The 16,171-nt window shown below is 49.3% G+C and overlaps 1 protein-coding gene across 1 annotated transcript in view; it reads left to right on the top strand.

The window, feature by feature from the left end:
- Nucleotides 1-15,786, top strand: part of PLXNA4 (plexin A4) — a 452,691-nt gene extending 436,905 nt beyond the window's left edge. Inside the window, exons 30-32 of the mRNA XM_084784426.1 lie at nt 1,357-1,569; nt 6,373-6,523; nt 8,731-15,786. Coding sequence (XP_084640552.1) covers nt 1,357-1,569; nt 6,373-6,523; nt 8,731-8,826 — 460 coding nt within the window. The 3' untranslated portion in view covers nt 8,827-15,786. The remainder of the gene's footprint in view (nt 1-1,356; nt 1,570-6,372; nt 6,524-8,730) is intronic.
- The last annotated feature ends 385 nt before the right edge of the window (nt 15,787-16,171 follow it).

The following is a 16,171-nucleotide window of genomic DNA, read 5'->3' on the forward strand; positions in this document are numbered from 1 at the left end:
TTTAAAATAAATCAAGCATGGGCCTGGGCATGTTTGAGCTCCAACACCATATGAAACTGTGTGTCATGGTGCACACATGTAACCCCAAGGCTTGGGATGTGGAGGCTGAAGGACCCTTAGCTACATAGTCAATTAAAGGATAGCCTGGGCTGGCTATGTGAGATCCTGTCTCAAAACAAGGGAACTGAGGAGATGGGGAAGTGGGAAGATGGTTCAGTTGGCAAAATCCTTGCCGTGCATGCGTGAGAACCTGAGTACAACACCCAGCACCTATAGAAGAGCTGGTCGTGGCAATGAGCACTTGTAAGTTAGCACAGAGAGGCAGAAGCAAGAGGGTCTCTAAAGCTTCCTGGACAGCCAGCTTAGCTTAACCAGGGAGCCCCAGGCCAGTGAGAGACCCTGTTCCAAGAGAGCAAACTAAACAGTTCAATGAGGGTGATTCCTGAATGATGACACTACAGGGTGACTTCTAGCCTCCACATACACAAACACACAGGTATACTCCACACACACAACACTGAAGAGCAAAGTTGTCAAGCCTCCCCTTCTGAGGAGGCTCAGCAGGGGCTGCTCTCGGGGCAGATTTGGCACCTAGCTCCGTCCAACATTCTCCGCACTCAGCAGGAAGTGTTGTCTATGTGCACTTGCCTGCACATGTCTTCCCTACAACCCTGGAACACAGGATTCCCGAAGACAGAGGATGCATCCCAGTCATTGTATTCCCTGTTGCTAGCTGAGCTCTTGGCAGGCAGTGGGTACTGTCTGGAAGACAGGAGGGAAAGGATGGGACATTATGGGTTAGATAAGGAGTTGGTGCTACATGGCAGCCAGGCAGGAAAAGGTCACTTGGTTGCATCCACCCTCAGTGCCAGTTCCTTCACCAGGCAGGAAGTGGCATACGGTGCTAGACAGGAAGCAAGGGTGTGACTTCTGCCAAATCATCCATTAAGCAGTCAGATGCAAAACCTAGATTCCTTAAAGCTCACCAAAGGGATGGCCCCAGCATCAGGCAGATAGGAATAAAGGCCTAAAATCTGCTCTGTAACATGCACAGGCTGACTCGTATGCCAAAAGGAAGGTTTGGAGTCCCACATCACAACTGGGCCCTGTGTCCTCCCAAGTTCCTCCAGTGTATATCTCTGGATGAGCCTTCCCTGTAATCTTGCTGGTTTCTTGTATGCTGAGTAGACCCACTTCCCTGCCTGTACCCTTTACCTCCCGTGGCAGCCCCAGACAGTCCCAGACGCTATCTAAGCTCTGTGAGACGTAGCCACTGGTCTTTCCCAGGACTCTCCATCAGGCTATACCCCCTCTGTCCCATCCCCCTATGACCAGCTATTTCTTCCCTCCACACAGCCTGCCCCTGCGGTTTTGGGTGAACATGATCAAGAACCCTCAGTTTGTGTTTGACATCCACAAAAACAGCATCACGGATGCCTGTCTCTCGGTGGTGGCCCAGACCTTCATGGACTCCTGCTCCACGTCAGAGCACCGGCTGGGCAAGGACTCTCCCTCCAACAAGCTGCTCTATGCCAAGGACATTCCCAGCTACAAGAACTGGGTGGAGAGGTGAGTGTGCCCCCATGGAAACTTGAGGGCACCTGGCTGGACCAGAGGCAGCTCCCCTGCAAGCAGGCCAAACCTTCCAGACTAGTCTCTGTCACAGCTGACCCTGGGCTCCACACTGGAGCAAGCACTGAGAATCATAGCAGAAGTTGCCATGTGACCAACCTCCCCATATGGAACAGCATGGATCCTAGCAACTGGTCCCTCATCTTCTCTTACACACACAGACACACACACACCATTCACACATATACTACATGTGCATGCACACATAGCATATATAGCATACAAATTCATAGACCATATACACCATGCATTCACAATACTGTATGTATGCATAGATACCATGAACATACATATACACTGTATATACATAAAACCACAAGTATATATGTACACATGTCTACATGCTATCCATGTCCATTTACATATATACCATACACATAGTACACATGCATGCATGCATGCATGCATAACTTGTACCCTCCCACCAACCTTTCCCCAGTCCTCCATCCCATTTCTGCATTTACATATCTTCTAATGGTAGTGGTGGTGACTTTCTGAAAACTTCCCACCTTTACCGTCCCAATTGAGTTTTTTGCCTGTGGTTAAGTCTGGGCAGAAAGGAGAGGAGTCTCTTGCTCTCCTGAGAACCGTTGACAGCTGCACCGACCTCACTGAGAGAATCCAACTGTTCAGTGTGGTTGTCTGATGAGCTCTGCTTTATTTGGTTTGGCTTTTCTATTTTGTTTTGTTTTGTCGCTATTTTTTGTTTGTTTAAAGACTAATGCGTATATTCATTATACAAAGTAATGGGCTTCAGTACAACCTTTTCAACGTGAGCGTCATGCCCTCTGGTTATATTCATTCCGTTATCCTCTGAAATCTGCTTTCTTCAGATCTTTACCTGGGAGCAGCTCAAGGCTGTCCCTAGCAACTGGAGCCCCACTCATTTACTGTGTGCAGACTTTGTGGGAGCTGAGTAGAGAGGAACTGCTGTTGACTCACTGGGGACTGCACCAGGGTGTGCCACACACTGAATGCATTTACACGTCTTCTAATGGTAGTGGTGGTGACATCTGTGACATGCACCGTATCATAAGGAAGGTGAAATTTGTAAACATTCAAGTACACCTTCTAAGGCACCCAAATGGATTTGGTGCCATATAGCTAGCAGTGATCATCAAGACCCCTGGCTTTAGTTATGGACGACTGAAGTGAAGCTGTCCCTGGGAGCAGTGCCGAGGCAGGGCTGGGCAGCTGGCTTCTCATGCATGCACCCACTAAGCTGACACTGATACACCTGTGGGCTCTGGTGTATCAGGCACGTGGGAAACACTGGGCCTGACCCCTTCTCCTTGCAGCTCTCACTTCTGAGTGTCCAGCAATACCCACAAGCTGGAGTTGGGTGGGTCGAGGAGCGAGGCCTTCATTCTGCTGGGTCTGGAGCCATCAGGCTTCCCTTCAGGATGGCCCCTGAAAGCCACATTCAGGGGCGTCAGAGCATGAGGTTCAAGATGCCTTTCCTGTCTGCATGTCTGTCCTCTGACCATAACACTCAGCGGAAGCCTCCTTCCAACCTCTTTCAAAAGACTCGTGAACATGGAAGAAGCCAGGACTTTTCCCTGAATAGCAGCTCCCTGAGCTCTGATATGTGGTCCCCAGAGGCTGGCATGCCACAGAAGTTGGCCAAAGCTCAGCAAAGGGAATGAACTGAAACCAGGCATGGGACCCAGCCCCTCCTTATCAGAGCAAATGGCAGCCAGCATTGCAGGTTGGCAGGACTGGCCAGCCCTGGTATGGGGGAGGAGGAGAGCTTGGAGACTTTCAGAGCCTCTGTAAAAAGGGGCCTCATTGTAGGCAGAAATTCTGCAAGTTCAAAAAGGAGGTCAAGGCTGACCTTTCTGTTCTTCGTGTGCGGTCAGCCGATGAGAACACTTGTTTGAAGTTCATTGTCAGGGCTTTATTGCATTCTTAACAATCGATAAGGCATTGCTACTGAAGTCCCAGCATGAAGGCCAGCTTGGCAGGAGCAGGAAGGAAGCAATTGTATGCTGTGCATGGCAGAGAAGACTCCACGAGGGTCATGGCTAGGCTGGGGTGGGGGTGGGATGACTGGCTAGCTATGGGCTGGCCTGGGAGGGGGTGGAAACATTACCTAGGGCCTGCAGAGAGGATGCAGCCGCTTAGCAGGAGGCAGCCTGGGGCTGAGAACTAGGCAGAAAGGTAGTAACTGAGTAGCCTGTGGCCACTTGCCTCCAGCCATCCAGAACTTCCAAAGACAAGGCCCCATGTAGTTGACCCACCAGGGAGCTAGTAGAAGGCTACAGACATGCCCTGGTCCAGTCCAGTCTCCTCAAGGCAAAGAGAAGTATGAGAGATGAGGCCACACAGTGGGGGCCTGATGTCACATCAGGGAGAAGATTGCCAGCATGTTACCTGGCAGATTCAGATAAGAAGGCTCCAGTCCTTGATCTTGCCCTCTCCACTATTATTTTTCCAATCCTTCTGTTACCCCCACTCTTTCTTTCTCCAATATTGTCTTTGGAGAAAGGCATTACTCATGTACACCGCAGGAGGCAAATGATTGCGAGGGACTGATGTTGATCATCTTCTGTTTGTGGCATGGGAAGGGTCTTTTCACTGTGCAGACAATGATCTCTAGTCTAGGCTACTATACCCCTCAGGGACCATGAAGGCAGCAGTGGGAACCTGTGCTGTTTGTAAGAAGCCTGACAGTTTCACAGCCTGGTAACAGGAACAGCAGGGGCCTTCACTTCTGTTGACAGTTATGTCCTCTCTGTGGGAACCTGTGTTTTCCTTCCTACTCAGAGGCTCCAGTTTTCTACGGATGACAGAGTAGAACTGTCTGGACTAAAGCCTTGGACACAGCTATGTTCCAGGAGCTGCTGACCATAGTACTGAAAGTGAGAGAGAGCGGTGCCCAAGCTTCTCAGGCATAGGGCCGCAAAGATAACCTTTCCTTTGCGAACCTATCCGTCGTAGCAGTTACAGGATCTGTGAGGGCACAGTGGCACAAATCTCCTTGGCAATGGCAAGGTCGGGACCCACCAGCGAAACCTCTGTGCTTTTGCTGTAAAATGGAATGTTGGCGTTTATTCGATCCAGATATAGTTTTATTAGTGGCAATGAATAGAGACACCTGCTCAACCTTTCACACCTGATCACTAACTCATCCAAACCCTGTGTACTGGAACACTGAGATGAGTGTTTGGGGGTGGAGCCTGACTTGAAAAGAGTGGTGTCTTCTGGAGCGAAGGAACCAAAATGAAGCAGGAAAAGGATGCAAAGGCTATGGGCTTCCAGGGACAGAAAGGGAACGGGAGACAGTGTTGTGAAAAGTAGGAAGAAATCCAGATGGTCTCAAGCTGCTTCCTGGACTGTCTCATCACTCAGCCTTTGCCTTATTCTTACCTAGACAGCAGGCCAAGGGCCAAGACCTCCTTGCCAGCCATAGCAGGATCCACTCAACAGGCAGTGGGCAACTGTGTCTGATGCTGGGAATGGGGTTTTGAAGACACGGGAATTCCCTCTGACCACCCGCTTCCATAGCCAGACACCAGATGTCATCTCCCCCTACCTCTTCCATCCCTCGAGATGCAGTGGTAATCCCTGCAGACTATGGCCCAAGGCAAGCAGCCGTCTCAGCCCTTGCCTGCCTGGGAAGACTCTGGTCACAAATTGAGCTGTCATTCATTGTAGGCCTAGAGCTGATAGCCTGAGGAGCCCTAAGGAACCGTTTCTGACAACCTGTCTCCCAAGTACTGGGCACTGTTGGGGACAGGTGACAGTCAAGGAAATGGTGAGATGATGGGGCAGGAGCACCCTGTCAGAACAGAGAGTGAGGGATATAAGCTAAGGAAGACACAGGATACCGCCAATGAGACTATGGGGGTTGCCTTGTGCCTTAAAGCTCCGGGGTTCATCACTGTCATCAGTGAAGGAGTTTCCCTCTTTAAACACCATGCCAGCACCTCCCTTGCCTTACCTTGTCCCTGTCCTGGCATCTCTTCTCATTTCCCTTGTGCTGGTTCCTTATGCTGATGGCTGCATCCCTGCATCCCAGGGTCTTGGTGTAACATGGGCCAGCAACCACAGGGCCTCTTGGCTCACCAGTGCCTCCCTATCTTCCCAGTTACCTCTTCTCTTTTCCTGCCACTGGCGACCCAAGGCACATTAGAGAGAACGAGAAAGTGGCCGTGTGAGGGGCACAGGGACCTCTCACTTCCTCATTAGGAAACTGTGCAGCTCTCCACTGGCGGGGAACTTCGAGGTCTGGTGCATAAAATGTCAAATTGCAGAAATTAAAAATGTAAATGCTGGCATCTAATTAACCAGTTGACAGCAGTGCACAGCTGCAAGTGACAGTGACTGATTGCCTTCTGCCAGCCTCCCTCTCTACCAGCAGCCTCCGCCCCTCTCTCTCTCCTAACCTCCAGGGAGCATGGGCCATCAGGGAAGAGCAACTGCTCCAGCCCTGGTGGGGAGGCACACAGGGCAAACTGGAGGCCTGTGCCAGAAACTGGGGACAAAGTAGATGCCCCAGGCAGAAGCCCTGCAACTCCTGCTTCCTCTCTGTCTACCCTCCTCCTTTATCCTCCTCTTTCTGTCTCCGGTATCAGAGCTGCAGAGGGCCCTCCCTGGCTGTGGTACGGAAGCCCAGATGGGACACTACCATGAGCCCCAGGTGGTCACAGCATAGGGTCCGGCCGCTTGGAGCTTCCAAGCCTCTGGTATACTCTCTGTGTACGATTCCAGCTCCTCTCTGCCTCCCGCTCGTCACAGGTATTACTCAGACATTGGGAAGATGCCAGCAATAAGTGACCAGGACATGAACGCGTACCTGGCCGAGCAGTCGCGAATGCACATGAGTGAGTTCAATACGATGAGTGCGCTCTCAGAGATATTCTCCTACGTGGGCAAATACAGCGAGGAGGTAAGCTTTGGCCCTGCCACGCCAGCATCTGTATAGACAGAGATGGGGGTGGTATTTGAGTGCTTCATGGATAGAAACAGCTCCGTGCATCCGTTTGGGAAATTCTACCAGCCAGACGTGGGCCAGCATTGTGAGGCTGAAATGGGCACTGAGGGTGATCCAAACCATTTATCCCGCGTCAATTCCTGTTCTTCTCAGATATAAAAATATGTTTCTTCTTTTTTCCTCTCTCCACCTCTTGCCACGAGACTGAATCCAAAGCCTCCCACATGCTAGGCAAGGGCTCTACTACTTTTTATTTTGAGGTAGTCTCCATAAATCGGCAAGACTGATGTCGAGTTCACCCTGGACCCCTAGAGGCCAGCCTGGCCTGGAACTTGCCTCCTTCTTCAACCTTTCAGAGTATCTAGGAATGCCATGTGTCCCATCAGATCTAGCTTGTTTTCTCTCCGTTAATTTCTCTCCTTTAATAATTTTAATTTTCTCTCTGATCTAATTCTCTTCGAGCAAGGACTTCCTCACTCTTGTGGATGGCATGGAGTGTGGAGTAGCCTTTGGCGTCCTGTGGAGTAGAACAGATGAGACCAGAATATAAAAATAATGGAATAGGATTGGGTCAAGTAGAAGAGAGTGAAATAGGTGGACAGGAAATGTATGAACGGAAGGGGATGAACAAAACCAGAATAGAACGGTATGGAAAGCAATGTTGTGTAACCTATTCGGAAAACACCACTGGGTGCCTTCTTCTGGTTACTATAAACGTGCTATGGGAGTCGTTTAGCTGTACAGGTGCAGACCAAGTGGTTGAGGATCCTGAACATAGCACCTTTCTTGGAACAGAAGTTAATACTAGGGACCAAAGCCAGTGCCCAGGCTCCTTTCTTCCTCACAGTTTTGTCACCCAGAGAAATTCAAGAACCCTGTTAAAGGACCACCGTAGGTCCAGTGCCCAGTGTCCTTCCATCCCCGAATAACATATTATATGACCCTCATGTTAATGGGAAGCTGCGATGAGTCCCTTAGGAGAGGGACCCCTGCCACCAGTCTGCAGACCAGTTATGGTCCAAGGAAAAATGTACCCGTTTGTGGCAGGCAAACTAATAAGAATATTCTGTGGCACAGCACTGTAAGCCTCCTGCTTCATCTTGGAAGGGAACATCCTTTCACCTAGCAGAACCCTTGTCTACTTTTAGCATCACAGCAGTAAAGGACAATGCCTGGCCAACTCAGTAGGTGGCTCTAGCATGATGTCCCCAATTAAAAATGCATTAACTAGTCACAAAATCCAAAGCTCAAGGAGCCTCCAAGTCTCCCTAAACCCAGCCAGCATATTTTGCGCACCAACCCTCATCCCTGACCTTCAGACCAGAGAGCATCCCACCCTGCTTGTCTGGTGCCTCCTGTGGAGCCGGTAATTGCACCTAGGGTGCGCATGTGTCTGGCCTGGCTCTATCTACCGCACCCAAGCAAAGCAGATGTCGATTACAGGGAAGAGATCAGGATCCTTCAGAGAAATCATGTTTCACCCCAGATCACCCAGCTGGCAACTGGCAGAGCCAAGACTCAATCTGGCAAGTGCTGAAATGTTTCCACAGACACCACAATCACCCATCATTGTCAAGCACCTGACCTCAGAAATGGGTTTGGTAGACCTTAGCCGCGGTGTGCCAATTACCAGTTCAAATTACAACCTTATTCCTTCCGGGATATTTGGCTTTAAACAGCCAAAGTTAAGCCAACTGTCTTTCTAAAATGTAGATATCTGGGCCTCAAGGAGCTGCTGGGGAAGTACCTCCTTATTTTAGAAAGAAAGGTAGGATTTGTTAATAACAGAAAAGCACATCCTGCTCCTCCCACCCCCGAGCACCCCCACTTTTGCACTGGCTGTGGTTCCCCCCAGATGCCATTGAGATTATAGTGACAGTGACTTCTCTGCATACGCATCTGCCACAAAGCTTCTTCTTGCCAGCTGTCTCTCCCAGACAATGGAATGTACATGTTATCCAGATGTGATAGTGTATGTCATGGGTGCCCGTATGCCTCTCACCTCACCCTACCCGTGTCACTCAGGCTGCTTGCTCACACAGCCGTAGCCATAGCAGCAGGTACACTAATGCCCTGACAGCATCCACACTGCCTTTGTGTTCCCTAGAAACACAGGTACACATACCCAGACGGGTAATCTTCCATTTTTGATCCTTCCACAGATCCTCGGACCCCTGGACCACGATGACCAGTGTGGAAAGCAGAAACTGGCTTACAAACTAGAACAAGTCATAACCCTCATGAGCTTAGACAGCTGAGAACTGTCCTTCCAGGGCCACCCTGGAGGGAGGGACACACCAAGCCGTGCCTCAGTCTAGATTATCATCTTTACCAAGTGCAAGTTCCGACAGGCATCAGCAGCAACCCGCACCCCCCCACCCCCAGCAGCGCCTCTCCTTTCCTTTCTCTGCCTCTTCCGTCTCTCCCTCCTTCCAGCATCCCACCTCCTTCAGTTGCTCTGCCAGTGCGATTGGACCACGTCTCTGACCCATGGCCAGCCCAGGGATGGCCAGGCCCATGGTGAGGAGCCAGAAGATCTCAGAGCAACGCTCTCCCTCCCAGCTGCTCCTGGCCCCATGCATCAGCAGCAGGGCCGAGATAAGAATGAGGAGCTGAGGACAGAGAACATTTCTATGCTGCTATTTCACCTTCTGCTTTGAGAATTCCCTACTGTGGTCCAAAACCTGGCTTCAGGAAGCAGCTGTGGGCTCAGTATTATCTGAAGTAGGAGACATCACTTGGATCTCCCTTTCTACACAAACAACAACAACAACAAGGGGGCAGGCAGTAGGCCTGGGTGCTTTGTAACTGTGAGATAAAGGCCTTGCCTCCTATGGATGCTGGAGTGGGGACCAGTAGAAGTTGAAAGATGCTCTATCAGGGGCTGCAGCCTTCTGTCCCCTTCCAATCTCCTTGGAGGCTTTCCAAGTGTCCATACAGACCCTCCCCTTCCTGCGAAAAGTCAGACAGGGGAAGGCTGTTACGTCCCATCATGGAGATGCTCCTACGTCATCTAATCTGGTTCCTAATAGCAGAAATGTAAGAGAGAGAGAGAGAGAGAGAGAGAGAGAGAGAGAGAGAGAGAGGGAAAGCGAGTATCATCTATGCTAGAGGCAACATTTATTGTTCTGTATTCATCCAGCCCAAGTTCAGATGCATCCTGATCATTTTCAGAGGTCCATTGCCAGAGCCTTGTGTGTTGTCTAGTGAAGGCAACTCCATGCTCCTTTGTCACCATGACCAACATCCACCATGACATGCAGAGTGCATCTAGGAGATTCTACCTCCAGCTGTCTCCGAGGCTCCATCCCCACTGTTTTTGAGGACTCCATGGAAGGCCAGGACAGACAGCCCAGCCCTTGTCCCTCCTGCAGAATCTGGTGCCATTGCTATGCAGATGACTTTGTCACTAGACTGTCCAGACTTCTGTGGGAATTGTTTCTTTGGCATTTCAGCTGTCTCTTCAGTGGTTCTTCTTCCTCGTCCCTTCTGAAGTCACCATTGAAAGAAACGTTCTTAAGAGCAGCTTCACCAAGACAAAGCAAGATGCCAGCCAGCCTCAGCCAACAGCTTGTGCCTGGAAGGGACTGGAGAGGCAAGCGAGGGACCTGGCTGGATACGGAGAACAGTGCATACCACTAACCATGGCCTTAGCATTTATGTCTCCATCATGTTTTTCCACCTTCGGATATGCCAATTCGTTTTAGCCAGTCAGGCAAATGTGTGCTTGGAAATGAAACAAGGGGTTGTGACAAGAGGTGGTCTATTATTAGCGGGTCTTGGGAACCTATAATCTTGAAGGGATCTTAGATAGTGAGTGATCCAGTCTTCACCATATGCAAGAATCTCTTTTGGCAGCTCTCGTCTGTTGTTGTCCAACATTCATGGGGACCAGAGAGGCGTTGGAGAAGGTGCTGCCAATAGCACTCCTCCGTCTTGCCTTCCTTCATCCTCCATGCATCATATGTCATTTCTGTCCATCACTAAAATGAGTGTCACTAGGAGAGGGAGTTATACCATTTCAAGCAAAGTCCATGTGTCTCCCTGCACCTCTAAGAGCAGGGGCCCCTTTGCATATGAGGAACAGGGTTGGGGAGGCACCTAGGAATCAGCAGGAAATGTGGAAAGATTTCTTGACCCATGTAGGAGGATGTTGAGACAGTCCCGTTCCCTGTCCATCCTTCAGCTCTGGGATACTTCACTGAGTGCAATATGAGCATTCCATCCATAGGAAGTCGGGATGGTACCTACCGAGGCTGAACTTTGGCAACCCAGAGAAGAAGGCCCCATGTGGCATGAATGTGGACAAATGGCAGACTCTCCAGTTTAGCCAACAGGAGGAAGAAGTTGGGAAAAGAGGCATTGGAAGTAGGGAGGAGCAACGAAAAGCAAAACAAAAAAGAAACCAAAGGTTTTGGCAAATCAAGTGCCAGGTGAAGACGTGTGGGAGATGTGGGGTATCACTGATTATCATTTTCTTCCATGAGGCCACGGGACCTGGCAGGCTTTGGGGTGCATGTGGGGGTCATGCTGAGGAAGCATCTCAGCTGCGAAGGTGTTTTTGCACATATGAAGGGTTGGGGAGGAGAGAGACATGCACCTATTTAATACAGATTTGCGGGATGGAAGCTGTGTGTGTGTGACTAGATGCATGGATGAATGCGCTTGATTTTTAAGTTATGCACAGTTAGAGAAAAATGAACAAGCAGCAAAAAGAGACTGTTACCGTGGCTTTGCTTTTTTTTTTTAAACTGGGTGATTTTGTTGTTATTATTATTTTGTCGGTACAGAATTTTTTTTCTTTGTTTTTGCTACAAACAAAACTTCAAACACCTCAGAGAAATACACATATCAGGAAGAAAGAAGCAAGAACAGTCAAGTTCCCTGGGTCTCCTCGCTTTGCGTGATGGGGGCTTTGGGTAGGTAGTTTACTTTAATTGGTGGTGTAGGTTATTTCTAACACTTCATAAGAAGTCCCTGTGGCCTGCTTGGGGGAACCTCAGAAATCAAGGCCCATCTGCCTGTAAAAAAATCTTTCCTTTTGCTGTTTGTTTCTTTGTTCACTTTTGCATTTCTTCTGTTTGATGTTTTTTGTTTTTGTTTGTTTGTTGTTTGTTTTTGGTGCAAGTGTGATGCATTTAAAAGCAAGGGTAAGCAGTGTTGTCTAAAACCTGCCAAATCCTCCCAGCTATTCCTGTCCAACCCTCCCTTAGGAGTCTCTAGTTCCTCTTAGCAGCCAGAGACCCTGATGGTCTGTCAGCTCCCAGAGAACTAAGTCAGAGAAAGGAGGCCGTGTGGTACAGTGGTGCCTCGTCCTCCGCCCAGAGTTCATTTGCAGGGTGTTGCAGATCTTCCAAAGGTGGATCCTTTATTTATCTCCTAGAGTTAGTTCAGAGGCTATGTTTGGAGGGAATAAGTCGTCTCTCTCACCACCCAGTCACCTCACCTCTGTATCCTGCTCTTGGCACCCCTAGTTAAGACGGTACTGATCACACATCCACGGAGACTGGCCGAGAGAGGATTTGAATGTAGAAGGGAGATTAGCAGGGAGCAGGAAGATTGATGGTGTCCTGAATGGAAAAGAATCTGTAGAAGAAACCAAGGAAGGTATCTGCAGGTCGGTTGCTTCTCTGTGGCATTTGTCTCGTTAGGTGTGGGCGTGTTCTGGTCATGTCTTCATCCTTCCCTGTAAGGAGACACCCTAATGTTTCTTAGTGCCATGAAGTCAAGTTAGCTTTTGTGTCAGTTACTTCCTCAGGAAAAAATACTTTCTTGCCTTCTTCTTTCAATACAGTTTTAAACTTGGGGACAGAGGATTAAACTCTCAGAGATTCCCCTTGACCAAGGTACTTTGCAACCCTGTGCAACATGCATGGCCAGAGCCAACTCCTGGAGCCTCCATGTCAGGAGTCCACAGCCCTGGGGTGAGCTCGGGGTGCCTGAGAGGGGCCACATTTGGAAAAAATACTTTCAATGAGTCTTGCAGATCAAGGTAGAGTCTCCAGGACAATCCCAAGGAAGCAGGAGCTGCTAACAGACAAAAATCTGTGCTCCCAGGCTTAACTCCTGCTCCCGTTGGGTTAATGTTGGTATAGTGCCCAGCATGTCTACCACCCTACCATTCCATCCCTAAGGCTCATCATGTGCCTCCCCACGCCCATACTCCCACCCAAGTGCATGTCTGTCTACTGACTGTGCCCCACCCTAGCAGCCAGCTTTCCTGTGCCCCCCCACCCCCCACCCCCCGCTCTTCCTCTTTGAACCTTCTGTACAAAGAACCTCCCCAAGGCCAAGTACTGAATCTGATACAGTGCTCAGTACTTCAGTCCGTTAGCACTGAGGGCTGTCTCAACCCAGCTTTGGCTGCTCCCCTGAATGATAGGGTCTCCTTCCTCCAGCCAATACCCTGTGGGTCCTCCACTAGAGGAGCCCCGAGCAGTGGCTTCCCAAATGATCTCTGCGATGCAAGGCTCTGCCACTTTCTGAGACGCTGGGTGATGCTGCTGTGGTTCATCCTGGCCTAAGCACCTCTTGTTTTTAAATAAATAAGAGAGCCTCCCTTCCGTCTTCCATCCTAGGACTCTCTGCTTTGGACTTCACCAAGCAGCGAGTAAGCTTCATCTTGAGAAAGGCCAACACTCCTGTAATTGGGAACAAATTTTCCCTCTTCCTCACAAAGAACCCCATAAGTCAAGAGGTGACTGGCACGGGAGGTGCTCAGCAGGTGGACGACTCAGAGGCACTTATGTCCCTTTCTAGGTTAGCACCCAGTGACTGTTCCAACAAGCTCCTAAAGGAAGATTGGGGTTCAGAGGTATTCTACAAGTGAGCTGAGGGGACCCTGTCCAGGTAGCTGGCCATCCTGGCTCCTCCCAGGCCTTACCGGCACATTATTCACCCACATCAAGGGTCCGCTCCCATCCTTTCAGGACAGGAGGACCCTGCCTCTACCACGCATCCCTTTGGAACAAAAGATGTGGCATATTTGATTGGGGTTTTGTAATCCATTAGGGTTTTTTTTTTTTTGGCCACATATTTTAAGAATTCGAAAGTGATGAGGGAGTCTGGGTGTGGATGTAAAATGTCTGCGTGAAAGCGTTAAGCAGAATTTTTAGATTCTCCGAGTGACTTCCAAGCAGATGAGGAGAGCTTAAAGGTGGGAGGGAGGAAGTTCCCCCCCCCCATTAGTAAAGAACCGGGTCCAGAAACACCTGCACGTGAACTGTACGCAGGCCAGGCAGAGCATCCTCAGGGCTCTAATACCCCCGTGCCTCCCCTGACCTTCGGACAGACAGAGCCCACTCCTTCATTGCTGGCTGGCTCACCATAGGGCATTTTGCATAGAACGAACTCAAGCTTCACTCTTAGAGTGGCTGAGGTGCCATTGCAGGTGGAGGTAGGTGAAGGAGCGGCTCCCGAGAAGGACACTGGGGCCTTGTAAGTTTTCCCTGGTGCTCTGACAGGAGACACACCCTCCCTCCCATTTAGAAAGCAGTGGCTGAAGGAAACATTTCAAAGATTAGGAGAGACTTTTTTGTTTTACTACTGCAGGTCATTGCTCTTCAATAATATTACTTTTTAGTAGAGGGAACATCCGAGTTAAAAAAAAATTAAATCTTTCACTCTAAAGACAGAATGTATTCATTAGCGTCCCGTTGGAACCCCTTGAGTAGACTGATGGCTAACAGAAAGATGAGCAGGACACACTGTTCCCAAGGAGTGAAAAGAATGCCATGGTCTAGCTCCTGGCAGAGATGGCGAGAGCTCTAAGTGGTGGGGCTTTTGGCTGGGGAGTCCTCACCCCCTCCTCCCTCCTCCTTGGACTCCTATCCAGTCCTGGCTCTCTGGGCTGCCCCTGGAATTGCTGACTCCCTCCTATTTCTTCTCAGCTTCCTTCAAACTGCACTGAAGCTCAGTTTGGGGGACCCAAGCTCCCTGTCCCCAATAATACAGAAAACAATTGGATGGTCAACCAGCCAGTTTCTGCCTGTTTCTTTTATTTGTATCTTTAAAGTCAAGACTCAAGCACATGTTGGAAGGGCTCCCTTATCAAAGTGGAGTTCAAAACAGAGGGTACAGTTAAACAGCACCCCCAAAGACACTGTAAAGCAGAGACCAGCTCAGCAAACAGAGCTGAGGGACAGTCCTGTTCCACCCAGAGATCAGTTCCATATGAGCAAGAGGTGAAGACAGACTGTGTCCTCATCTATCCTCCTGTCCCTTCTCTGGCGCTCTTGTCAGCTTGTTGGCTTATTAAACCTTCCGTTCTTTAAAAATAAAAGCTAGTTTACCTCAGAGAATCTTGTTTCCATTTGGAAACCAATAACAAGGCTTGAGAATGGATGAACCCTCCTCATACCTCTCCCCGCCTAGGCCTGGTGTCCTTGGGGCACGTGGTCCTAGCTTAGTCCCGAGTTAGCTACTCTGAGCTAGAACCAGGTCCCCAGGCCTGAGATGGGAAGGAAAGAGTAGATGCAGCCTTCCTCCCCACTTCACATATAGGGAACAGCCTCTGCCTCTCCCAGCAGAGTCCTGAAAAGTTACCATAGCAACCAGCAACTCCAGGTACCACAAAAGACAGACAATGGCTCCAAGAGCTGAGGTGTGGAAGAGGGGCAAGGGTTTCTGGCCTGGTCAGAGGACCCAGAATTAAGCCCCAAATGATAGGAGGGCAAAGAAAAAGGATTACTAGAAATGGATGCATGAATGGGTTTAGAAGCTGCAGAGGTCTTGTGAGTCTGAGATGAGAGATGCCTCTGAAAGAGATAGGACAGAGCACATCTGTTCTCACCGCTTACTCCTTTACAGCCTGCCCCACTTCTTCTATTCCAAAACTCTCACCTTGAGTACTGACCCTTCGAAAGAAGAAAGCAAAATATACCTTTAGTTAGACAGCAGTGTTACCCTGAGCCTCAAGGACAGGTGGATGGGATCTCTGGAGAAAACAAAAAAAAGAGGGTCTTCTGGTTTTGATTTTTAAAGAAGAATATCCTAGTAAGATTTAAAAAAAATAAAGATTTAAAAAAGTTTTTAAAAGAAAACCTATGCTATTTAAATTGGAGCGCAGTTGTAACTTGGTAAAGGCGAGCTTCTGTACCTTTGTTATAATTAATTGTATACCTGTGTATGTAAATATAAGGCATTCCTATTTTGCAGTTCAGAACAAAAAAACTATTTGTAATATAGAATAAAGTTTATTAAAAAATAATTAAAATGCAGTTTGAGATTCTGGGTCATTATGTGACTGTTTAGGTGAGGTGGGTCATGAGTGGGCGGCAACCTCCACTGAGACGACACAGGGTACCTCTTCTATAAGAGCAGTCCTTCTACCTGAGGCTTTGTTTCCAATGCATCTTAGGGAGAATTAGCATCCCAACTCCAGAGAGTCATTCTGGCACATGGCAGAACTACTACAGAGGCTGGGAGGCAGCCACCTCTAAGTAGACACAGCCAGCACAACAAGCAAGTGATGCAGAGACACCCAGCAATGGCTTTGTGAGTGGAAAAAGACACATCTGTGGCCTCAAGACGTGAAGGTGGCTTTCTCAGGCTCAACCAGGGAAGCAGCTGGTGAGCAGCAAGAAGGTTCTCTCCTCCTTAGTA

This window comes from Acomys minous (assembly GCF_964271855.1).
Source record: "Acomys minous genome assembly, chromosome: 6".
Lineage (NCBI taxonomy): Eukaryota > Metazoa > Chordata > Mammalia > Rodentia > Muridae > Acomys > Acomys minous.